This window comes from Pocillopora damicornis, chromosome 9, assembly GCF_964200805.1.
Source record: "Pocillopora damicornis chromosome 9, jaPocDami1.2, whole genome shotgun sequence".
In the NCBI taxonomy this organism is placed as follows: Eukaryota; Metazoa; Cnidaria; class Anthozoa; order Scleractinia; family Pocilloporidae; genus Pocillopora; species Pocillopora damicornis.
The window spans coordinates 3,650,642-3,677,082 of record NC_142678.1 but is presented as its reverse complement, the minus strand read 5'-3'; the positions used below and the strand labels follow the sequence as shown (position 1 = coordinate 3,677,082).

The following is a 26,441-nucleotide window of genomic DNA, read 5'->3' as shown; positions in this document are numbered from 1 at the left end:
ATCTTTGATTGGGCTCCATAATGTGGACACCTTTAGAGAAGTTTTCAAGATTTACGTGATGGTTGACCCTAAAACAGTTCCTCGATTCATTCCGTAAGCCGTCCCCTCAAATTTTTCAAAGTTGCCGTATTAATAGAGGTTAAACATCAAATTCTCCTAACCAAACAACCCTTTTCTGATTCGGTGCAAAACGAGAGCTGAAATTAGGTTTTTTGTAGGTGTTTTCATGTTTATTCCTTCGTATCAATTGCAATGCAAGACAGCCGGGGGCTTAGGTTTCTCTCAGTGGTGATATTAAATGACAAAGAACAGCAAAAAAGTAATACATATTAGGAAAGAGTAGGTTTAAAGATTTCAATGATCGGTTCAGTTTTACCTTAAGAGTCATCTAAAGTTCCCTGCGGAGAAAAGCATTTCCTAAAATTGTATATTGAAAACAATCGCACCAAAGGTAATGAGAAATAACGCTCGAGTGCATTCTCAAGTATTCAAGAATGGACTCTGCCTACTGAACTACCGAGAAATTAAGCTTTTATCTCAGTCTGTTGTGAAAGACAAATTGAATTCATATGGGCTCTAAAAGGTTCCTATTGGCATTCATATTGACAGTCCTACTTCCTATTGACATTATCACAGTCTTTATCAATGACGATAATTAATCGTCATCGTACTGGAATTAACCAGTATGTCCGGGATGAATTAAAAAACACAGCACTTTTCCCTGTAACAACGCTCATATTTTGGTATAATTGACACCAAAAGTGGCACGATAAAAAGAATTATATTGTTAGGATATAGTTAAACAACTTTTGTTATTTAGTTTTTTCAAAAATTATGTTGGAGAAATTTAAGGGTACCACACAGCGAGTGCAAAATAACACAAATTCCTGAATTTCAAATTTTCGGACACTTTTCAGTGGGACAAGCACAGTTCCGCACTAACGCGCAAGACAACTAAAACCAGTAATGACAGTTCTAGTTTCCTTAGGCAGACAAGAAAACACTTCTTATCTTAAAACACGGAAATTATTCACACAACTACGCACGCGTTGTCTTTCTGAGATATCTCTGCCACAGACGCTTGAGGTTGAACTGTACTGTGAAATTCATGATACAAACAGGGTGGATTTTGAAACTTTGTCCCCTTCTTGAATACTTATGCGCTAAATTCGTTAAGCGAAAGACTGCGCACAACGTAAGGGACCCTGCCGACAACACTGTTGTGCTGTGAGGTTATTATCTGTTTCGCAGTTTCTTGACAATGAATAGAAATACAAATTCTAATTGCTACACATTCATTCCAGTCTTAGCATAACGATATAGATAGTTTCCACCTCCAGTTCATGGCTGAAAGTACTCCATTTTTCACGATTCCTCTGTTCTATATCGTGACCAGTCTTTTTTCTCACGAAATGTCTATTTTGAAGATTTGACAGTCCTTAACGTAAGTGCGGTTGGTATTAGGTCCACTTAGGAGGGCACGATCATATTGCTGATTTTAGAGTTTAATTGATACCCAAAATGCTTGAGTTTTTCACCCTTTCAAACGGCAGTCGAATAAAAGTAATGCATTTCTTACCCGGAATATTTTGTTCATGAGGGTTCCAAGGTGAAGAGAGCCACGACGCTAAGAGAAGGGCAGAAGCAACTGGAAAAGGAAGCGGGACCCAGAGAGAAAAGTAAAATTTACGTTATCAACCCAGTTAATAATACTAAATTACCCTACTTATTACAATGGTTGTGCAACAGTCTTGCCTCGACAATTTTTAACGCCATATGGCTCTTTGTTTTCATTATGTAGGAAAAATCTGAACCAAATATATAAAGGATCCATCGAAACAAGCAACGAAAATTGAAAAAGGAATCATCGAGATTCAGGACAGGCTGCGTCGCCGGCGTCAAATTTCCCGCTCTTTTTTTGAAGTCACGTGAACAGTGTACGCCATTGACTATCAGGGCGCATCTCGTGACTAGTTTCCAGTGCTTTCGTGACGGTTTGTTCTTGGAAGACAATTGAAATTTGAAAAGCAAAAAGAAGCCTACACATATACAAGAAGCTGGATATATAAATAGCCGTGGGCCATTGTATCCTAGTATAAACAGTTAAAAAAATATGGAAATCAAACAGAAAAACTGAGTTTCAAGGAACATTTTCACAACACGTTCACAGGACCAAAGAAAAACTAGGGGCTCCCATGTTTAATTTTTTGTTACTGCTGGAGTAAATTTCTTTTACCGGTATGGTCTCTAACTTCCCATCGTCGTTGCTCTTCTTGTGCCCTGTCGTGTTTCTGCACATGTTTTCTGTTTGCAATGATCGAGGCTGTTGCGTGACATTCTGCAGTACACGAGCCACATGTTGGCCAGCTGTATGTGCCTTTTTTCAGTTTATACTTCTTGTAACTTATGTATCGCAAGGTTAATGATGACGTCTGCTTGGTAAAAGGGAACAATCATCGGCTTGCTTTTAGTATCATGTTGACCTGTGCGAGGTTTGGAAGTAAAAGCGTTTTTATTCCACTGTCAACAGCATACCAGGTGAAGATTTAAGTATGATTAATTTTTTCAAGAACAAATGAACGAAAGACGTGATGTGACCTACATAATCAGAAATTCACCCTCGTCTGAAAGACTAATTCTTCATTATAGTTCTTTTCCCGAAAGGTAGCTAGAGATGTTTCGTTTTTCAGAGCTTGTTTTGAAAATATTTACGAGATTAGGGTCTTTCCTGTCGATTTTTATTTAACACTTTAAATCGTTTCGTTACACGTGCGATCATTAGATCTTAAAAGTCTTCGTCCAAATTATTGATAGGTTTTGATCGTAGGGTACCGTGCTAAAATTTAATCGTGGATTTGCTAAAAGTTTACACCTGCATACAAAAAAAGCTTTGGTGCATCAGCAGTGTAATCAGACAGTTGGCTGTAATCAGACGCCTGTAATCAGACAGTTGAAGCAGCCAATCATTCTAAGTACACTCAGCTAAATCCACCAATCACAGAATTGATCACAATAACCATAGCAACAACCACTTACCCAAAAAAAAAACTGGGATATTTCCAAATTTTTTGCTTTAGACATTGTCCCAACTTGAGATGTTGGTCCTTAATTTATCTTTTTTTGGAAATTGTAATGGTTATGATTAATTGGTAACAGGACTTCATGTCATCCAATTCTGTCTGTAATCATACAAGTGATTGACAAATTGGACTCCCCCTTCACTGTTGTCTGATTTTGTTAATCACTTATATGATTACTAACCCTAAGCAATGGACTTCACCTGGTCCTATTACTATTATTAACTATCATAACATCTTCTCACCATTGAAACATTTGTCACATTTGTGGAAAGTATTGTGTTTTGGGTGCCCCCCCCTCCCCTTCCCTGCCCCATTCACCGCTTGCAACAGCATGTTTTTGCATCAAGATTTGTCCTTCAAAGAATAACAAACCCTCTAAATTGGAGATAGTGGCTACTAAGGTTGTTGGATGAGGAGGGTTAAATATGGTAGTTTGCTCTATAGATCCTCAAAGACACAGGTGTAGACTTGTTCAAAAAGTGCAATTAATGTAGACTGTATGTGTTTTAGGTTGTAGGAAAACGCTCTCTTCATCGAGAGCCCTTGCATCCAGAATGGGCTGAACTGGCAAAGAAGCAGTTAAAAGGTGCTGATCCAGAAAAAAAGTTGACATGGCATACTCCTGAGGTAATAATGGTTCAGCAATAACCAGCAATAATAGTTAGAGTAACTGTTGTGGTTTAAAAACTTTTTTAAGAACAACCTTTGGTATAAACAATTAAAAAATTTTGAGCTGTTTAATCATCTTAGCAAGAGATTGTTCTTAAAAACTTTTTTTTTCTATGTTTTATCCTGGTTGTGGCCCTTTAACATTTTCATTTATGGTTATGTCTTTTTAATGACAAACAACAAACAAGATAGACTTACTAAAGTCAACAAAGCAAGTGCCGACTGGGCTGTGCAGATAATTAGTAGTAGGTTGTCTTTTACTAAGGCTTGCAATAAACAATGCTTTTTCCATGATTCATGAAAAATAATGGTGAAACTACTGATTAATGAGATATTTACCACCTTACACAGGGTATTGATATCAAACCTGTGTATACTAAAACAGACACACAGCACTCTGAGGAAGAAATACCTGGAAATTTTCCATTTACCAGGGGACCATACCCTACCATGTACACTAACCGGTCATGGACCATCAGACAGGTATGTTAATTGAAGACCTCACAGAAGATGAAAGATGGTGAGGTGTAAGGTGTAATTCTAATTTAACCTTTACACCCTAACATCAGTATGCATATTCTCCATACTTTCTCTACACTTTTTTCAAGGTTCTGAAAAGGAGAATTTGTTTAACAATCAGGAGCTTATTTAGTTGTTGATCATTTCCCTTGTTCTTATGACCTTAGTGTTTTATTCAGGGACAATCTTGTAAGGAGAAATTAGATGCCAGTCACTCTTGGGGGTTAAAGGGTTAAGTGAGTCAGACTCTGACAGCTGCCAGAGCTTACCTCAGTTTCTGTAATAATGAGACAAAAAGGAGTATTACTCCTTCTTCTGCTCATTTTCTCTCCTTGATGAAGAGAGGTACTGTAATGGTAAGATATAAAACTGTGACTTCCATCTGGGCACAAACCTGGACCTTTTGATTTTGGGTCTCTAACTGAATATAATACATCTAATCAACCTTAGGCTTGTAACTGCAAGGATCTGATTAAATTAATTCTCCCCAATAGCTGCAACACATGTCCTTGTAAATTAGCTGCAAGAATTTGGTGTTAGATTAAGAAAACAACTTCTACCTGATACATTTGAGTATTCTCATTACCTGTATGCTGGATAGTGGATGGATATTGTAGGGAGAAGTTACATATGAATCACTTCTGGGAGTTAAAGGGTTAACTTGCACCAAGAGGTCACCACATCTCTTGAAGAGTAGTATTGTTACTGGGGAATAGTGGAAATATAGTCCATTAATTTATCAGTTGACTCAAAATGACCCTTGTTAAGCAGTCCTGCTTAGGCTGTGGATCAAGGGAGATGTAAGGAGCTACACAAGCTTTGCTTGGCCATTACACCCTAACTTCAGTATGCATATTCTCCATACTGTTCACTATACATTTCCCAGCATGCTGGCAAGGAGAATTTGTTTAATAATCAAGAGGTTCTTAAGTTAGTGATCATTTCTTTGATTCTTGCAACTTTGATGTTTGATTCTGGTGTGATTTTGTAAGGAGAAATTACATGCTAGTCACACTTAGGGGTTAAAGTTTTCAGACACAATAAAGACAATTTCTAAATTGAAGTTGTGAGAATATCACAATTTCTTCTTTCTGTATCTGTTTACCATAAAAAATGAAACATCAAATATTGGGATTGAAATTGCTATTTTAGAAGATAGATAGTGTTCCTCTAAAATTCTCAGAGATCAATGCATGTATCTGGAAAGGTTATACAAGTCAGTGTTTTCAAAAGAAATCTCTGAGTAGATTGTCTTTGATTCCCACCACCAAGTACCCTGCTAATCCTGAGGTTGAGATCCCTATAATTAGATCTTATCAGATCTGGCCAGCACAATTGTTTTTATTTCACTTTATTTATTTAACTGAGAAAACTTCTTTCATCAATCATGTTGGCCAGCCCAGTCTACTCTTGGGGAGATAAGTGAAATAAAGAGCATGATATGTGAATTAGCCCAGCTGATAGTAAATTAAAGCCAATTATTTTAAAGAAATTCCTTTACTGTTTGCAGTATGCAGGTTTTAGTACTGTTGAGGAAAGTAACAAGTTTTACCGTGACAATATAAAGGCTGGACAGCAGGGACTAAGTGTTGCATTTGATCTTGCTACACATAGAGGGTGAGCAAATTGTATCTATAGATAAATGAATGAAGACACTTAATGGTATATAGATGTAATTCAGTCACATTATTGCCTGGAGTGTATCAAATTACATGTAGAGTATGTCAATTTACTCCTCAATGAAACTTTTGTTATGGAGAAAACCAGTCCAGAAAACCCATCAGAGAAAGGAGCATGTACAGTAACTGGACCAAGGAGGAATGTGAAACAGCAATTTTAAAAGAGAACACATGTCACAAACACTTGGAAGTTTCAGTAGTGATTTAGTAATGACACAATCTGAAGCATTAATAAAGGGAGATTACATGTTTTCCTATATTTTGGGTATAAAACAGTTGCAAATTAAAGAACTAAGACATGATCAAATGCTAAAGACTTGTATCTGTCCAAGTTTGTCTGCAAAATGGCACTTAAAACTGAAAACCGGCTAAAGGCAGATCTGGCACAATATTGGCACTGAGAAATTCTAGAGTAAATCATTGTCTCTTGTGCATAACATGAAACTTTAAAGCAAATGTAATTAAATTTTGTTACACATGGTCTTGCACCTCTTAAGGTTAGCATTTGACCCAGGTCTCTCTCTGTAAACAAAGCATTAAGTAATGCTAATACGACTGAGTTGAGTCCAATTTGGTCTGTAATCATACGAGTGATAGCAAAATTGGACAACCATGCAGCAGAAGTCTGATTTGTTATCAGGAGTATAATTACAGACTAAATTGGAATCCACAAAGTCTTATTACCATTTAATCAACATAAAAATTACAATTTCTGAGAAAAGAAGAAAAGCCCCAATTTAGGAGTCTGTACACTGTTTCTATGGCGATTGAAAACATAATTATGAGTTGTTGATTTAAATTACAATTTTAAATGTGATTGGTTGATTTAAACAACAACTTGTGGTGGCAAGTTATTTAAAGGAAAAAAGTTTTTAAAACCAATCACAATTGAGGAATTTAGAACTTTTCCAATTACATCTAGATATTTATCTTAGTTATGATTCAGACAACCCAAGGGTTCATGGTGATGTTGGAATGGCTGGAGTTGCAGTGGATTTAGTAGAAGACATGAAGGTATATATTGACTTATTCAAATATGATGTTTGCATTTTAATTGCCACTCAGATCATGTTGTGATTCACTGGTGTGCTACAATTGAACACTTCGTCACAAGCAGTGGCATGCTCGGCAGTATATTCAAGGTGAACAATTCCAAACCCCAAAATAAATCATTGCATGATGTGAATTGATCAGCAACAATGATGTAGATGCATTGGCAAAATCCATCAACTTTAAGGTGGCATCTTGAGGAAGGAGGCAGATTCAAAACATTGTGAAAACAAATATCATTAACATTTTAAGAAATGATTGCAAATACAAATGTAAGCAAATTTACCAGTAAACAAAAGTGTTGATTGTTTGTTAGATGCTATTTGACGATATACCTTTGGATAAGATGTCAGTTTCTATGACAATGAATGGTGCTGTTTTACCAGTGTTGGCAATGTATATTGTGGCAGCAGAGGAACAAGTAAGTATTATGACACATGGTATACAGTGTCAAGTGTCATTGTGTCATTGATCAAGCTTGAAATCCAAAGGCTTGGGTGTCAGCGAAGTTCTTTTTGTGTTGTTATGGATGGGGGACAAAGTTGAAGTTCATAAATTCCAAGTCATGAGACAGGTCAACATGGGGCCACTATAGCCAAACAAGCTAATTCAATAAAGCATTTTGTCACAGTATACAGTAAAGGGATAATGCCATCAAAGTTATGGACAAGTTCCAGGAACATGTTTTCATTGTTGCTTTCTTTGATTTGACTCTCTAAGGATGTGTAAGTGACTTTGTTAATTGGTGTCAAAACTTCTCGAAAACTTTTTCTTGGAACATTATCAAGTTACCTTGAGGTAATAGAGAGTTTAAACCAGCCAAGCTCTTTTGTCATGTTTGCAAGATTGAAGCAGGTTATCCCCAGTGGGTAAGACTGGCCCATTTTACCAGCAGGGTTAATCAATTAGAATACAGGATTGGTCTTGCATTGCATGCTTGTAGAGCTAGTAAAATAATTAAGACCTGTACATTGTATATACATACATCATCACAAGGTTACTCCGAATCTCCTCAAGGATACATAGGATTTTTGGGGAAATTGCCATCAGCCAACTTTAAGTTCAAAGTTCACAGCGTAAACTAGAGTTAATTATTAATGAATGAGATCTTTTAGAAGTAGAAGTTTGTTACATTTGCGACTTGACTTTCAGGGAGTAAAACAAGAGCAGCTGTCAGGGACCATCCAGAATGATATCTTAAAAGAATTCATGGTGCGCAATACTTACATCTTTCCTCCTGAACCATCCATGAAGATCATTGGGGATATCTTCTCTTACACATCACAGGTACATAGTACATGCAGCTATAAAATGTCTATCTTTCAGCTTAATGAATGATTAATGATGGAAGTCAATTACAGTAGATAACACCAGTCTCCTATCCCAAGGGGAAGAGTAGAATGATAATCACCAGATGTCATGCGTTGCCTTGCTTGGTACTGGTAATAGTATTTAGGTTAAATTGACTGTCATCATAGCCATCCTGATACTTATTTTCAATTTTTTTTTTCCAATACTTCTTTTCTTGACAGAATATGCCAAAGTATAACAGTATTTCCATCTCTGGCTACCACATGCAAGAAGCTGGAGCAGATGCTGTGTTGGAAATGGCTTTCACTCTAGCTGATGGCCTGGAGTACTGCAGAACAGGTAATGGAAGAACACTGGTAGAGTAAAGTACAGAGAGAGAAGTCATGTACTTTGTATAGTGATGGAAGCTCTTTTTAATTTTTCCTGCTGATCAAAGGTGTGTCTGTAGGGGTCATCTTAAGACTTTGAAGTATTATATAATAATAACTACAATGAAGAGCAAGAGAATAGTGTTTTAGGGTTGAAGCTAGTTGTTTTCTCGTGGAATGTTTTTATTGTCTTACATAAAGTTATGAAACCAGTGGCCCATCACTCTTCTGACTTGCCATCTTCTTTCAGGACTCAAAGCTGGACTGAACATTGACAGTTTTGCACCCCGTCTGTCCTTCTTCTGGGGAATTGGGATGAATTTCTACATGGAAATAGCAAAGATGAGAGCTGCCCGTAGACTGTGGGCTCGTCAGATTGAGAAAAATTTCAAACCAAAGAATATGAAGTCCTGCATGTTGAGGACTCACTCCCAGACTTCTGGCTGGTCTCTCACCGAGCAGGTAGTGAATTTCTCTGCACATTTTTTTCCCTAAAAAAGTGGTTGCTAGATATAAAAATGACTGCTATCTCAAGGGCAAAACACAGTAACTCAATTTCATTGGTCATGATTTAATTATCAATTCCAGTAGCGTAGCGTCTTAACTTTTGTTGTAGTTTTTTAGTTGTTTTTAGCAAGGTAACAGACACCTCAAATGAAAGATTCAGAGCAAGAACCAGTCAATAGAGTTTCTTCTCATTTTTCCGCAAAATGATGTCAGAATCATGCAACAAAATTCTTAACAAATTCCTTTCGATTTTGTAGAGAAACATTTTCTCCTAAAGGTTGAACGTTTTGTTTACAAACGCCTTTTTGTCTTCGAGAAATAAATTCCATTTAGACAAAAAAATATGAGGTTTTCTCGCCGCGTTCTCCACATACTTGTTATAGGATCGGGCAAAATGGAAAACTGCAGTTGCCAAATTTGTCATGAACTAATGTACGGGTCGTTTTTCTCCACAAATGCAGTTCTCAAGCTATTCACAAGTTAAAATTGATATGATGTAGCGGACCTCAATTGAGATGTAGTATATGCAAGACTGTGTCTATTATTTTTGTCTACAATTAGGATCCATACAACAACATTATCAGGACAACAATTGAGGCGATGGCAGCTGTTTTTGGTGGAACCCAGTCCTTGCATACCAACTCGTTCGACGAGGCCTTGGCACTACCCACGCCTTTCAGTGCCAGGATTGCTCGTAACACGCAGATAATTCTTCAAGAGGAGTCTGGCATTCCTAATGTAATCCTCGATTGATTTTCCATTTAAATCATGAATTTTCCTTACTGATTTCTTTTGAACTTTTTCTAACTCAGATGTAAAGATAAAGAAATGTGACATCGTTACTCACCTGAATTTTTTCTTCTTAGGTTGCAGACCCATGGGGTGGATCGCACATGATGGAGTGTCTCACAGATGAGATATACGAAAAAGGCCTGGCTGTTATTAACGAGGTTAGTAATTTAAGACCTATGCCAGAAAGAACCGGTAGTAGTCATTGGATGCGTAAAGCGTGTGCGGGGCTGAATGTGACTATGTGAACAGGGTGGTAAGGAACTTTACTGGTGAATAGCGCGGGAAAACTGTGACTTGTGGAAAGCTGTAGAGAAATAGCGTGGGAAAAAGGGAGAAGGAAACAGCATAGCTTTTAAGCAAACGGAGGAAAAATTCCAGGCTTGAGCGAGAGTAGTGGCTTTTATCAATCGTGAAAAAAAGTGGCTTTTGGCAACTGCGAGAGAAAGTGGTTTTCGGCAAGTGGGACGAAAAAGTGTAGTTATAATCACGGAACATTATAATATGAAGAAAAGCGGTGCGGTCAGATATACTATGCTCGAAAATTCTAGCATTGCGCTTTTGAGCGTCACCCCCCGAAAACAAAGCATTATCCTCAAAATGATGATTTTGATTATGATTTTGTATCAACCTCCATTTAAAACTTCAATTTAAGAGCGTTAAAGAGTCCTTCAATCCCCCACCCCCCCCCCTCCCTCCCTGAAACTTTCTAGGGCCTAACTGAAATGTAGAACAAAACATTTTATTGGAATTAATTCTCAGGGCTAAACATATCTATCTCTAGTTAAGTACGTGAGGTGGTAACCTGGCATTCAATAAAGTAACCTACCCTAAAAAAGTTACAGAAAAGTACTGGAAACTGCATATGAGACGTATATGCTGAAAACGACCCTGAAAACTTCATTGTGAAAGTACTTAGGACGTACTTTAACAGGTTTTTGCTGAATAATTTTTGTGAATATACCGGCATCATTCTCGGTACTCTGACCATAGCATTATGCCCGAAATTATGCAGGTTTAATTAATCTGAGCCTAAAAAACGGGATGAATTATAGTTTGTGGCATGCGCTGTTATAGTAAGATGTAGCTGATGTTATGGTTACAGTTAAATTGTACTTTCTGTGGAGTGATATAAGTTGAAGCCCAATTCCCAAATGAAGCGTTTAAACAACAATGATTCTCTCACCCAATGATTTTTTTCCGGACCTTGTTAATAAAATAAGACAGTTTACTGCTAGAATTTGATAACCAGGTTGAAGAAATGGGAGGTATGGCTAAAGCTGTTGCTGCTGGAATGCCGAAACTGAGAATTGAGGAATGTGCAGCCAAGCGACAGGCAAGGATTGACTCGGGATCAGGTAACTATTGAACATCTTGGAGGTCGAATGTGCTGATGTGGTTGTATTCTGAAGATTTGAATACAGGTAGAAATAATTGATTCGCTTATTTTGAGAAACTTTTCGCAACAATTGATTTTCAAATCCGTCAAGAATCCTAGACATATGATATTATTCTTCTCTTTACCCAACGTTTTATAGGCATAGGTGATGGGTACAGACTTGTTAAAAATTAACTGAAAAGCGAGATAAATAAACCGAGTAGAATTCCCTTTAAACCGTTTTTTGTTTCCGTGTTAAGTCACCTACATTGTCGAATTTCGAATGTGGCAAAATCAGTTTCCTCTCCAAGTCTGGCATGTCACCTAGTAGACAAGGGAGATCAGCGAAGAGAAGGCTGTCTTTTTGTTTCCTCTACAGTTTAGGAAACCCATCGAAGTACACATGGTTGTCAGTCGTGACGCACCGATGGAAATTATTGATTGCATGTTTCTCTATACTTGTGGCTTTTACTCGCCTGTAGCACACGTAACTTTCTCCTGCAAGTACCGGTCTTAATTACTCGCGTCCAGTTCAATCGATTGCCTGCCATGCGGACTGATTTCTCTAAAGTCAGTGACACACTTGGCAATTTTATACGCTGAGCGCGGCAATCGGCGAAAATCGCCACACGTGTGCCCAGTGCAGCGATTGCGATTTTCGCCGATGTCTGGCATGTCAGATATCGGTAATTTTCGCCGGCGATCAAGTTCGCCTTGATCGGTGAATAAAATCAGTTTTTTTCTCTTAGAAACTATCGTCGGTGTTAATAAATACCGCTTGGCCAAAGAAGAAGAAATAGACGTGCTTGTTGTGGATAACACCAAAGTGCGAGAAAGCCAGGTATCTGTCAAGACTAATTTTTTGCCTTAAATTTTCTCAAAATATGAACCAATTCCTTTACATAATTTTGTTCTGGATCAGAGAGTTTACCCGAAGCGTGAACGTTTTCAAGAAGAAGTCTAAGAGAGCTGAGCGGGAGCGTTGCTTTTCTTGAGATCTTTCGCTTTTTCGGTTCGACAGACTTTGACTTGACTGATAGGGACTTTGAGAAAAGAAAAAAAAACCACAACCGCGACACCAACGGGCAACGTAGCAAAACAAAAGATTTAATTTGCATAACAAAAGCTCAGCACGTGCGTTTTGGAACTTTGTACATTTCTTAACCTTCCCATGCATAACAACAAAGTGAAATCTTCAAGTTTAGCGCACACTTAGAAAGTAAACCCAACGAGTACTGGCGAAATTATTAGTAGAAATGGAAGTTTATTTTTAGGCGAAATTTCCCCTACATCTTAAATTCCCTAATAAACTTTGAAGGTACCTCAATATTTTTTAGGAAAGTTTGACAAAGTAACGTTTTATTTATCACATTACTTAAATGTGTACTTATTTATTTACAAATTTTTTATTATACAGTTGAAATTTTGTCTCAATCAAGTTTCGAACAACTCGTTGTAGAAATCTTTTTTTTGCTATTCTTAATTTGGTGCATTTGCTTTCTCTCAGCTCGAGAAAATTAAGCGAATCAAGGAGACGCGAAATCAAGACGAGGTGAAGACTTGAAATGTTTGTTTTAAGTAGTAACGGAACTCTCCCAAGAGAGCGGTCTCTACCTTAGTTGGAAAATAGTCTGCCTACGAACCGTGCTCAAAAGTCGGAGTTTACTGCGGTTTCCTTAGATAAAGCAGCTAAGAGTATTGGAACTCCCACTGTACGGAATGTCGGTCAATTTTCTGGTGCCCTGAGTAGAGAAATGCTTTGAGAGAGAAAGAGTGACCTGTCCAAGATCCAGTAAGCAGAGTTCGAACCTAGTCTTTGTGACCCAAAATTTCCCTTACAAGCTACTGGGCCACAAATTGTGCGTAGGGCCAGATTAAATCTCCCCGCTTATGCGAAAGAGTGGCATCCATTGTTAATTTTTTATTCGCTAACGTACATCTAGTGTGGAAGTTCACCAATAGGCCAGTTTACAGTTGTGTCCTTAGTTGCCAAACCTTTGATTTGGAGTGAGGCTGAAGGTGACCTTGTTGTGATAGAGACATATCATAACAAGGTCACCCTTAGCCTCACTCCTGTTCAAAGGTTTGGCAACCAAGTCCGTAACTGTAAAATGGACTATTCTAAACGTTTTGCTTTGCAGAGTTGAGTAAACAAGTTCATTGAAACTTGCTTTCTTTTCACCGCAGGTGAATCTTGCTATGAATGCCATATCAGAATGCTGCAAAACGGGTGAAGGGAATCTTCTTGACCTTGCTGTTAAGGTAAGCTTTCAACGTTTCCTTTTCGGTGACCAGCTTATGTAAATGACGAATCTGTGTTACAAAGCACGCTGATTACTAAAGATTGGTTTAATATCAGACAAGAGCATCTGTATCTTTGAGTTATAGAACAAGAACATATTTAAGAAACACAAACTGCGGCTTGTAAAAATCTTTAGAGCTCATACTCATTTACATTAGTTATTTTATTGGTGAAAGGTCTTCGTGGTTTTGAGAAAATAAAACCCGACTAAAATTTCAGCTGGAGCGGGATTCGAACCCATCCTGAATGATGTCATACCGCGATATAGTTTGAAACCTTCTTCAAGGCTGATTTTCTTTTGAGGTTTAATGTTGACTGCTTTAAATTGTGTATATCTGCGATGATCTTTCATCTTTGATTATCTCTATTTCGAAGTCAAATACACGATAGCTGGCGGACAGGCCCCCATCAATTTATTTGCACTCGCATTGAGCAACGCGAGTCGGCGCGAGGTCAACAAGGGATCTAGCGTGGATAACTATTAGCGCCAGACCCTCGGCTAGCTTCTCCCCGACTTGTCTCAATTCTTACTGCGGACGGAGAAACGTGCGTCCTGCAGCGCCATCAGGGACCTTCAGCAAACCACGACAGCGATGGCAATAAGGACGTCGCAGAAAAATTCGAAAAAACGATGAAATGGGCAGAACTTCTTCCTTAGCGTTGCTGTCCTGACTGCTTAAGGTCCCTATAAAAATAAGAGTCTATCAGCAGGCTAAGTACGTGTTAAATGTTTTCACAATTGCAATTTTTACCTTGCCTGTAACGCATGTATTCTTTGACTTTGCTGCAAGGCGGTTTGTATTTCTTTGAGGTGTGCATGATTACATGCAACGGAGGTAAAAGGTAATATGTTCTTGCCTTTTTTCCTCTGTTTTTGAAGGCATCAAGGGTTCGTTGCACTGTGGGCGAGATTACCGAGGCAATGGAAAGGGTAAGTGATGAAAATGGAAGTTAATTAGTGCGTCTATGCGCATAAGTCCTCGGCCGGAGAACGCCATTGATTTCCCTCGGTTGCCAGACGAGTCAGTCAAGCTTCCTTCATGTTCAGCCTATGTTCCTTTTCTCCTTTTCAACGGTTAAGTTGTAGTTATATACCATAAATTTGGAGAACCCAAATTTAACAAGTTTCAACGCCCATGTAAGAGCGGAATGGAAATGTCACAAGATTTATAAAGTGCGAGTAGACACAGACAGACTTATTTTCTTCCCGATTTAAGGTTGTTGGAAGGCATGTCGCCAGTGATCGCATGGTCAGCGGTGCCTACAAAACAGAGTTTGGCGAATCTGATGAAATCAGCCAGTGTATGAAGAAAGTTGAGGTGAGTTGCTGTCTTACATGGCCTGAAAATCGGAAAAATTAAAGAAACAGTCACGAGCAGACTTTCAAGAAGTAGCCCTCTCAGTGTTCTATGCTGTATAAATTAAGGAAGATGAGAAAAACGTAATGAGTTCCGTTGGGGAATCATACCTCAGATCTTGCCTCTAAAGAGAAGTATATTCTAAGCTAGGTCTTTATCGGGCTCATTGCGTGCGGTGACGTTGTAGCGATATGCCTTTTATTCAGACTCCCAGTCTGCGAATTGGACCTTTACCAAGTTGGAGAGAGAAGCGCCGTTATCGTTGTCACCTTTCTCGAAAGCTTGTTAAATTTCCGACTGTTTTAATTAGAATTTGGAGCACATATGTGGGCTACGCGTACGCTTAACTTACACTGTTAAATTAAGGGCGTGATCGCTATTTCGTACCCAGACCTTTGTGGAACAGGAGGGCCGTCGACCCAGGATCCTTGTAGCTAAAATGGGTCAGGATGGTCACGATAGAGGTGCAAAGGTTATCGCTACTGGATTCGCTGATCTGGGATTTGATGTCGACATTGGACCTCTCTTCCAGGTGAGTGGCCTTACTCCAAAAGCGTCAAGTAATTCGATAGTCTGCTCAGAAAGACTAGGTCATGAATTTTTCCTTATAGGTGGGCGACCTCTTTGGGGCGATGCCCTGGAAAGGAATGCCTAAGTTGAGTGGAAATGATGTGCGTTAAGCAAATTGCTCTTCTTCTCGTCATAGACTCCTAATGAAGTTGCTCAACAAGCCGTGGACGCGGATGTGCATGTGGTGGGGATTAGTTCCCAGGCTGCTGGACACAAGACCCTGATTCCTGAATTAATATCTCAGATGAAGTCGATGGGAAGAGGGTAAGTTTGAGGGTTTTGTAGTAGGGGAAAGGGTGGAGGAAGGGAGGGGGTCATCGTGAAAGTTTACCTTTTAGACATGTTTGAACGCGTTTCGGGAATACTTGAAGTCGAGGCTTTCACAACAGCCAACCAAAATGAGGAGGATGTTGAAAGAGAACTCGAATTGATCCCGCTAAATGTGAGGAATCGTTTGCAAGAAAGTCGTCATTTTTTGCAATTTGGCGCAGATTTTGGTCGAGCTTCTTGGGGGTAAAAAAAAAACTTGGGTTGTTTCTGATCATTTGAATGCTCAAACAAAGCTACTTTTTACCATTTACACCATAACATCAATAGTTATTTTCTTGCCACTGTTCTCTGTACGTTTCCTATAGTATTGACTAGTGTTTGACAGTCTGGAGCTTCTTAGACAGATGATCATTTTCTCTATTCTCATAACGTTCGCATTGGATTTAAGGATGATCCTACAAGGAGAAATTACAAGCCCGTCACTCTTAGGATTGAAAGGTTTAATTGATATCGTACCACTCAAACTGAGTATAGTCACCAGCTGATTATCACGTTTTTTGTGTGTCTGTGTGTGCTGATTTCTTTACAGCGATATCGTTGTTGTCTGCGGCGGTGTTATTCCACCTCAAGACTATCAGTTCCTTTATGATTCTGGAGTTCACTGCATCTTCGGTCCCGGTGAGTGTAAGCGATGGCGCATGTGTGAGTTGAAAACTGCGCGGTGACGTTACGAGTTTCGCGTGAGAAAGAGAGAGAAAGCACCTTTGGTTTAAGTGTTCTAAAACCAAAGCAAAGTAATCACAGCAGTGAATCAGAACGAAAGAAGCACCCTGGAGAGCTCAAGAAAATTCGAAGTAAAAACAAGAAAATTGTTTAAACGCGGGAAAACGCGAGTAACCAAGTTACGGTTGGTTTTTCTTTTACATTTGAGTGAGTGAGAATGTGGTTTTGTAGACCAATCATGTAACGAATTATAGTATAACCAATGCTCACCTGGATAATTTCCAATACTCAATTGATAATAGCTCGATCACGTCACTTATTTGAAAGCCTCCTGTGGTGTGGTGATGTAGCATGAATGTATTTTTTTGTTCAAGTCCTTTTCCTTCCCCCAATTTTCTCTATTTTCTGTCCAAACTTAAGTTGCTCTTTATTGTTCTTTTCTCAGGAACACGCATCCCAGCGGCGGCCATGGATGTCCTAGAAGCTATTCAGAACAATGATGCTGACCAAAAGACAGCTGCATAATCTAACAAGCCAAACTCTAGACCGGTTTTCATAACACAGGCCTAATTGAAAGGTCACGTTGTCTCAAAAAATAATGAAGTTTCTCCTGTGGCGTTACAAAGGGGAATTTTCCCATTTAAACTGAAATCCCTCGATAGTCAAAATTTTCAGGCTCCCTTTATCTTAATATTTTTGGGGTTACCCTTCCTAAAAAAAACTCACCAAATGTAATGCGTTGCCGTCTCCCTTAAACTCATCCCATTGCATCGTTCTTTGTTGTTCCACCTTTTAAGTGCTGATTAATTTAATTAAGTTATGACACCTTTTTACTGTAAATACGAAATGTAAAAAGAGCTAGTTATCAACACATTTATGTTGGTGAACTCGTACCCAGCGATCTCTCATTAGTTCCTTTTATTGATAGGCGCGCGAAGAGAGATGGGTCGCCTTCCCTTGGAACTCTTGGTCGCGCGCGTACCTCCCTGACTCGTTCCAATCTCTCTCTCGCTTTCAAAGATCAATAACGGAGACTAGGGATAAGTTTAAACTTGAGGAGCACTCATAGAGACTTCAATGATGTCATGGAACTATGAACAGACAAGCTATTTCAGCGAAAAAACGAAATCAGGAATGAATGAGAGACTATTTTCTGCGCGGTAAGAAGATGGAGTAAATGAAAAGGAGACTCGAATGACAATGCTACAAAAAGAAAACTTGTTAACATTTCATTCATTCTTGTTTGTTTGAAAAGCAAAAAATGTTTAACTCTATGAAATGAAACTAACAGTTTTTGTGCAAAAAAAAAGTGGACAGTAGTAAACTAAAGCCTTAAAATTACAAAGCGTAACGGAGAAAATTAAGTATCCGTTTTGGTTATTTAAAGAAGTGGAGCGTGGGGAAAAAACCAAGCCCTATTTTTTAGGGTTAATGGCACTAAAAATATTTTAGCGAATCACTCTCAAACATATACGTTGATAAGGTCATAGGTAAAGTGAATTCGTTATAGGCTTTATGGCAAAGACATTTGAACTCACACATTAAAGTGTTGCAGAAAAATTAATAATCTTTATTTAAAGGTTTGTCGTGAGCTAAAAAGAGGCCCACCACACGTCCCTTTGTAAAGTAACGAGATTCCACGTGGAACTCGCCATTAGAATAGATAAACGTGCAAATATCCAAATCTTAAAAGTCTGCCATGATTGCGATCACATCCGGGTCTTCTTCGTCACTGTACTCCTCGACAACGACGTCCAATTCAGGCTCCTGCGTTTGCGCGAAAAGCGACAATCCCGGTGCAACAGTGTTAAAGAACGCTTTTGTTAGGAATGGAGGAATCTTCCCCTTGTTCGTGGGCAAAGGGCTGTCGGTTCGTGGTGGAGATGTGTACTCAGGCTGTTGGTTGGTAGACGAAGAGGCAACCCATGAACCAGCTGAAGGAGGGGTATCCATTGGCGCAGCTGATAAAGACGCGGCACGCTTTCGAACAGCTACTACATTGGTAACCTGTGGTGCATCTGAAGCCGTGACAGCCTTTTTGCACTGCGGAAGAGGAGTAGTCTTCTTGGAAGTAGACGGTTCTTTTTGGATGGGATGAAGCTTAAGAGCTTTCGTTTGGGAGTCTTCCTCTGCTTTGAATAGTGCCCTGCGAAAAGTGTTAAATTTAAATTTTACATAAGACCGTGTTGCATTTCAAAGATACAGTTTGAGTGTAATATTACGACTTAAGACTCACTGAAAACCTCACTGTTGCAACTTGTCACCAACTTTTAACCTTTTTACATTACGAAGGGACCTGTCCTTGTTTGTGGCCTGTTGTGGATCGAAGGAATTTTGAGGGATCACGTGATTTTCAGAGGGGACGTAGGGGTAATCAGTCGTCGTTAACAGACTTAATTGGTATTTACAGAGAGCTACCTCGGTAGGGGGATCATACAAATTGTAACTGCCAACTACCGACCCTCCCCACCCTCCCCTCAGACGACAAACAATGAGCTTTCCCTAACACTTCAGTTCGCGTCGTTCTTTCGTGTGAAGTTATGGTACAAGGTAATAATCCTGGGAAGCAAAAATGACATTTTCCTTAAAGAGACCTAAGTCTAGCTCTGACTGAATTCCTTCTTGGTTTGCTTTTATTGCAGCTGAGTTATGTGGCGGGTCTTTGTCTCAGATACAAAATTTCCCACACAACCCAGAACCAGCAGGCCTAATTTCTACCAGCTCGCTTTCCATATCACTTCTACCTAACCTCTCTGTTTCTTTCTCCATTGTCAGCGGCTCATTTAGGGTCGGCTCAAGCCCTATGCGACTGAGTCTCTCTTTTGCGACTTCCTCCAGCATGAGCTTCATATCTGGATACTCCTGAAGTACCTCATGAAAATGTAGGGAGGACAACGAGTACAGATTACAGGTAGTCGCAGCTCGGACAGAGGCTACTCTGCGTGCTTCTCGCGTTAAGAGGCATATTTCTGGCGAGGAAATACACATTATATCAAGGATTTCTAAATCTGAAACTTTGCCACCGAACCAGTTAGGTGAATGGCGGAGGACCGAGGCTACTGGCAAGGGTACATGAAGAGCGTGAATGGAGCGAGGTGTAAAGCTTTTGCCACTGGAGTGGCATGAGTTTACAGCCATGCCTGCCTTAGCTTTTGGATAAATGTTTAACAGACTTTCGAGCTCCTAGAATTGCTGTTTTCATACATGAATGGTTTTGAAGGGAAAAGGTAGGGCAACTTGTAATTACCCACAGTCATCGCCAGGTTCGGATATTTTGTATGCCGAACATGCTTGTGTCTTGCGGCGTAAAAGGGTTTTCTTTCAACACTGCCACCGTTTCTAACTTTCAAAAATTACTACGGTATAGAGTATAAGAAAACAAATGTTGAGTGAAAGTTCTGGGTTGGATAGCAATCACGATCAAATTTTTTTATAGAAGCAACTAACTTGATAAGTTTGCGTTACTTTACAAATATTTACTTTACGAGCAATTAAGACTTCAGCCTATTCATCGCCTGTGAGGGGAGGGGTGGAGGATTCTGTCGGGATCACATGGCTCTCAGGGGAGAAAAGGGAGGGATGATCAGTCGTCCCTTAGAGAGTTTAAAGGGAAGGCTACAGAAACATCGACTGCAAATTCTTCCGATCCCCACCCCCTCCCCCCCTCTCATAAATAACAAACAGTCCTGTAAGGAGACACTTCACTTCCAAATGCTACCAGCTTACCCCCAAAGTGTGAACCGTCCCCGAGGCTGGTGGCTAAAGTACCGTCTTTTGTCAGAACATCGACAATTCCCCTTTGAATAAAGTACATCTTATCTCCTTTGCGTCCACTCTTACAAATATATTCACCAGTCAAATACACCTCGAATCGCAGTTCGCCAACGATATCCTCGATGAACTGACTACTGGCGTTACTGAAAAAGGGTACTGTTTGAAGCAATGTGCTAACGTTGTGAACCAAAATATCCTGCAAACCCAAGTATAGAAATTTGCTGGTATAGCATCCAATACATTTAGCAAATAGATTTCTTTTTGTCGTGCGTCTGTTTTAGTAATAGACCATAGATGACGACAAAATGTGGTAAGGCAAATGATTGGGAAATGAGGCGCTGCCGAGTGTGTCACCAATGTTCTTTCCACGTTTTGGTGTCTTCTCTGGTATATTACTTAAGAGACCCACGGCAACATAGAATCACCTTATTTTATATGATGAAAATATTATTAAGGATGGTTAATGATGATTCATCGATGTATTGATCCTCTAACAGATCATAAGAATCAATCAAAATGCGTGCCTAATTCTGCTTATTATATATCTTGATAATTGAATGCCTCATAATAATCCATAGAAGAAAAGGCAAGATGCCATTCTTTGAATTATGACACCGTCTTATTGGATAGTTTACCAAGACACCTCTAACTCCGGAAGCAAAATGATATTGGAAAGTTCTCTCACCTATAAAGAGGACAGTAATTGATATTTAACTAAACGGGCAGAGAAAGGATCAAATAAAAGCCACACCTAGTTAAGCCTAGTGACAGAAGTGTTTGAAATGCCCGCCTAACACAATAGTTTCTTTAGAAACTAATAATTACCTTTGTAAAGTTAACATTTATTATATTGTTACACTGCTTTTCAATGACCATGAAAAATTCCCCTATGGGATGGGTACTACTTCACCGGTCGAAAATACCTATATATATAATAATAATTTTTAACTCTTCCCTCTGATTGCTACGCATTTCCTTGTAAATAAATTGCAAGAATTTGGTGTTAGATCAAGACTACTAACTTCTATCTGATAAGTTTTAGTATTCTCATTACATGTTGGCTGGATGATGTGTGGATGTTATAAGGAGAAGTTACATGTTTATCACTTATGGGAGTTAAAGGGTTAACTACAATGAGTGGCAAAAGTCTTAGCACGCTTTTCCACTTTTTGATATTTTTTTTCAAAACTTTCTATAACTCTCTCTCTCTCTCCCTCCCCTCCCCCTCCCCCTCCCCCATTCAATGTTGCCTGGTGCTTCTACTGGTGTTAAAAAATGGTCACCACCGGTCATCATTGTTTAGGGGGAAGGGGGAACTTTGTTATGTGGAGTCAATATTTATCGATCACCTCTAAGGGAAGGCGTGCCAATTGCTTTTGCCATTCATGTTGGTCTTATTAGGTTCGTCAGGCAATTTTAGGTGAACAATCAGTGAATATTTACCACTCTCAGTGCTTTGGAGAGTTCGCTGAGTATAATATCCTCATCAAATAGTTTGTGGTGGAAACGATGTTCATAATAGTCCTCCACTTTAAGGCGAATGCGCAGTGGCAGTTTCCGGTATCGCATATACTCCTTCACTTGACTCAACTGAAATGCCCAATAGTCGCTTTTTAAAACATTTTTTCAAATGTAAGGCGGAGGACTAAGAAAACTTAATGATAACAGATATGTTTCTAAACCAACTGTAAGGTGAAGCAGTAACAATACTTTATGATATGTTTCTAAACGTGCCCCATAACTCTCCCCTCCCCTCCCGTCTTTCTTCCCAGTCATATAAGCTTCAATTTTTATTTTCTCTCTCTGCATTTGAGCGGTGGTATTGTGGCTAGTGCTTTTGACTCAAAAAAACAAGAGGTATGGCCGACCTTCAGCCCTGGTAGCACTGTAGCATTTTGTAGCATTCTGTAGTGGTTAGATCCTCGCAGACATGGTGAGACAGTTATCATGGCAGTTGGTTTTTGATTATTTTATAAATTAGATAAAAGAGATTTTACAAAGCTTTCGTTTTGTAAAGATTTGCATGCGCTGATCTCGTCGAAGCTTCTCGTTATCATTGCCATGGGTGCTACTGCTCTAACATCTCCTGTTTACCTTTTCGTTGTAAAGCCGTCCTGACGAATCAATAGACATTATTAAACTAGACATGATGCCGATGAAGACTGCATAAAATGTCGCGCCTATGGTCATACTGCACAGCGTGATCCACAATTCAGTGATGGCCTGAGGTGGATACCGTCCGTAGCCAATACACAGCATATGGGAAATGGCATTGAATAGCGCCCAGCTGTACTGCATGGCTGGGGGCTGGTCCTGAATTAGAAGACACAACAAGACATATGTTATCGCCATCCATCAAGTTCAATTTCCAGTGCACCGGACTACTCCCCTCGGGAGGTTGAGGGTGCACTGAAACACAGGGTCCTCACATAAATGAGGGAGCGTCTTTCCAGAGAAAGTATATCTGCCAATGTTTTGGTCAGACATTCCAGTCTTCTGGGATAAGGAAAAAAACGGTGCGTCTCTTCTGCAGCTTTAGTGTCATATGGTAGAGAACGTAATTTATGACTGGTCTCTAAAGAAAAACCAATGCACTCTCAGATTTTCTAAGACATTCAAATGAAACAGGACAGGATCCAGGGATCGTTTATTGGTGGAAGTCGTCCGACACCGCCCAGCAATTCGGCGTCAGTCAAGTAACAAAAGTACCTATCCTCCCTTCCCCTCCCACCTCCCTCCCCCCGAGAGACCTTGCCTTTGCCCCCACCACTGTTAAAAATTGTCCTATTTCCGAGCATCGTTTAAGGCGATGATTTGGTTCTTTTACAACCAAACGTTATTTGACACACAGCCCTAACATCGTGACAACCTCTAATCCATTGATGACGACCCAGCTGTTTTCTGGGAATTCCAGCAGATACGGGACAAGAAACTGGACACAGCCATTCCAATGAGACAACAACAGCATGGAGCCAATCAGCTTCAAGATACGAATCTGACCATTAGATATGTTCAGCAACTGCAACATCGAATTGAAACAACAGCTATGACAAATGCAAAAGCAGTAGCAAGGGTATGAGATAAGGCGTTTGCTTGGAAACGTAAGCTTTGCAATAATATCGTTTAGTCTAGTGAATCGTCAGATAAATTTCATGACTCGATGTCATATTTTTAAAAGTTATTCTTCGTAGACTAAGCAATCATCGTTCATGCAGTGTCTAATTTTTCTTCGTCAACTGTCGGCTAACTTTCAGGGGGGGAGTAACTTACAATGGATTAACCATCGGGAAGTAGTCGCGTGAGTTCTCCGAATGTTCTAACGCTCTTAGAATGCACTCTATTGCTAAGGAAAATCGGACCAAGTCTGGCCCAGTCAATGTGTTATGTGCTCAAGGATTCATAGTCCTCTCTGTAGATCTGAGTTTAACTATGATAAGATTGTTTTTATGCATAGTGTTATTTTTTCGACATCTGAGCTCAAAATTTACTCTTCTACCCTATTTAAACACTCGATAGACTCGACATTACTAATCCCGGCCGTATGCAGTGCATTTGTCACATTTGAAACTACCAGATGACAAATTGCGTATGACAATAACTAAATACGCCAATAGTTGAGGATCGGACTGCAAATTCCGAAAGTCTGCGGTTTCATTCATGCGGGGACTCATTTTGTTTTCTCCCACACTCTAAACCCTTCCATCCTCAAGATCTCATATATATATATATATATATATATATATATATATATATATATATATATAAAGATATTAATATATACTTACGAATATTTTATTTATATATATATATATATATAATATATATATATATATACCAGATATTCCTTTGACCCGCAGATATCAGATGCTAATCGAGGCGGGTCAATTTTTTTTTCTTAACTACAGTAAATTTAACTTGTTTAAATCTGATTACACTGGAAATAACACATAAATGAAGCAATAACACGTAAAAAGACATTAAAAAATAATCAAGAAAAGAAAAAAGGGAAAATGATATATGTTCATTGTAAAGGAGAAAAAGTCCTAGCGTTTCTAAGTGAACGAAAGATATTGTAGGACTGGTTCAATTTGTTTCAATTTTGCTGTGTTTGAAATTTAGTATTATCCCATCAGGCTCCATATAAGAATCTTATATAAAATCTTAGACTGTTCTTAGACTGTTGAGAAGAGCCCATTTTGATTTTTTTTTTTTTTGAAGGATTTCTCTGACAAAATTAGATATTCTCTTGATATCTCATTCCAGATTTTGACACGAACACGCGAATGATACATGTATGTAAGATGATGTGTCCCTCATAAACTAGTACTTATTCCCCATGCTAACACGGACATACCTCCTCAAATCTCTTGATGTATCGCACTAATCTTGAGACTCGAAGAAGTCGGAGAAGACTCAACAACTTAGCAAGTTTGAGGATACGAAGAGCCCGCGATGCCTTAATCAGCGTTTGCTGTGTGGACGAGGATGAAGCTATAAAGTAGGCGTAGTCAAAAGGAAGTGACGAAACCAGATCGACGACAAACCAACTACGCACGTACTTCCGGCGAATAATCTTTTTGTCTAAAATAACTTCATCATTATTGTTGGGATCAATAAAACCAGTTTTAAAATTTAAAAAAATGTCTATGAGGAAAATGCAATCCGAGACACCGTTGAGGATGAGCCAATGTAGCGAGAGATCGTCGCTTAGGAAAGCGATACTAACAGGTAGAAGAATAACATGCATAGAGATAAACATAATCAGTAAGATGTCCCAATACCAGCGAAATGTGCTGAAGGGGTGAATGACGCCTTTGCCCTTCCGCGCTTGTCGACGTTGCTCTATAAGAACTGCTGCCTTATTTCCGAATAGTTTCAGAGCCATTTTGTTATCTGGATTGGCAGCGAATATGTCTTTGAGAAACGTCGAGGCTTTCCCGCTTTTCTGTGTCGCGGCCAATGTCTTTTGAAGGTCTGCATGCCTTGTTGAGGTCTCGACGATTGATTGCTGGTCTTTTGAGGGGCGGCCCCGCGCCTCTCCCGCCTCGTTGTGGCTGTGCAAACCTGAAAATTAGAAAAGTCAAGTTATCAGATGGCTAAGTCTGTGAGCAGGAAATGTGAAGTGAATCGTGTCATCTGATTGTCTATCCAGGCTATTTGACGGGTAAGATTGGCCCATCTTGTTGGCTAGTGCTCAGTTTTTTGCAACTCGCTGACTTCGCACTGACCTAAATCACAGCTTTAACAGCTGAAATAAATGGGTTTCAAAATCTCAAGTGCTTGTAACTGCTATATGAATGACCTCGTCAAAGTTGTTAATTTTGCATCCGGACTGGCTGAAATAACGCTGTGGGTTTTCTAAAGCAATCTGAGACAGGGCAATAAAGAAGAGCCAATACAATCGTGGTTTACTTGTTTTTCTTTCAATTGAATCTTACCTGGTGCAGGATATGAGTGCCTTTTAGACATTCTTCTGTGGTTGATAATAATGATGGGTTGGTCAACTCCCTTGTCCCTGTTTCCGATATCATGTATCGATTTTTCCGCATCACACGGACACGGACGGATCAGTCCACACACATTGCAGCGGGTGTCATTAATATCTTTATGGCTGGACATAATTTTCTTTCAAACGTAAGCGCCAACAGAACTTGGATCGCTTTCCCTTAAAGAAGGACGTTTCTCAAGAAATCACACAATTGGCGATGCGCCCTGTTGCCAGGCGCTTTAGTTAACGGTCAGAACTACATCGCGAAGGACGACTGGTAGTCTGAAACATTCGTGAAATCTGTGCAGTTTCCGCTATGGCAAGATTGTCCCTCTATGACGCAGCTAATTTGTGAATCTAATTTCAGCGCGCGCGTCAAACTCTAGAAGTACCTCTAAAAGTAGAGGGGCTTGTTGTAGTCGACATTAACTTAAATCCTTAATTCTTCAAAGAATGAAACAGGTGTTACCATAAAGGTTAAAGCAGAGTGGTCGACGAAAACGTAATAGATGGTAAAACGATTTGATAAACCACAATCTTAACCAAACCAACATAGGTACGTTGTCCTCAGCAAAAAGAATTGTATACCCTTCCAAATAGCAGTAA

The 26,441-nt window shown here is 39.4% G+C and overlaps 2 protein-coding genes across 2 annotated transcripts; one reads left to right on the top strand and one right to left on the bottom strand.

Annotated features, from left to right (window-relative positions):
• Nucleotides 1-2,403: 2,403 nt before the first annotated feature.
• LOC113684245 (methylmalonyl-CoA mutase, mitochondrial) lies at nucleotides 2,404-18,133 on the top strand. Its single transcript, XM_027201585.2, has 21 exons — nucleotides 2,404-2,538; nucleotides 3,591-3,707; nucleotides 4,101-4,232; nucleotides 5,779-5,885; nucleotides 6,883-6,961; nucleotides 7,314-7,418; nucleotides 8,150-8,284; nucleotides 8,530-8,647; nucleotides 8,927-9,138; nucleotides 9,745-9,921; nucleotides 10,050-10,133; nucleotides 11,225-11,330; nucleotides 12,100-12,191; nucleotides 12,858-12,902; nucleotides 13,538-13,612; nucleotides 14,533-14,583; nucleotides 14,870-14,971; nucleotides 15,402-15,542; nucleotides 15,717-15,844; nucleotides 16,440-16,528; nucleotides 17,019-18,133. Exons 1-21 carry the CDS (start codon nucleotides 2,407-2,409, stop codon nucleotides 17,096-17,098), a joined length of 2,307 nt encoding a protein of 768 aa, XP_027057386.2. The 5' UTR covers nucleotides 2,404-2,406; the 3' UTR covers nucleotides 17,099-18,133.
• On the bottom strand, nucleotides 18,119-26,153 carry LOC113684226 (potassium/sodium hyperpolarization-activated cyclic nucleotide-gated channel 2). Its single transcript, XM_027201564.2, has 8 exons — nucleotides 25,786-26,153; nucleotides 24,702-25,411; nucleotides 23,217-23,366; nucleotides 22,442-22,660; nucleotides 21,791-21,937; nucleotides 20,300-20,543; nucleotides 19,323-19,542; nucleotides 18,119-18,719 (listed from the first exon to the last, which is right to left on the bottom strand). The coding sequence occupies exons 1-8, from the start codon at nucleotides 25,964-25,966 to the stop codon at nucleotides 18,260-18,262; spliced, it is 2,331 nt and encodes a 776-aa protein (XP_027057365.2). The 5' UTR covers nucleotides 25,967-26,153; the 3' UTR covers nucleotides 18,119-18,259.
• Between the last annotated feature and the right edge of the window lie 288 nt (nucleotides 26,154-26,441).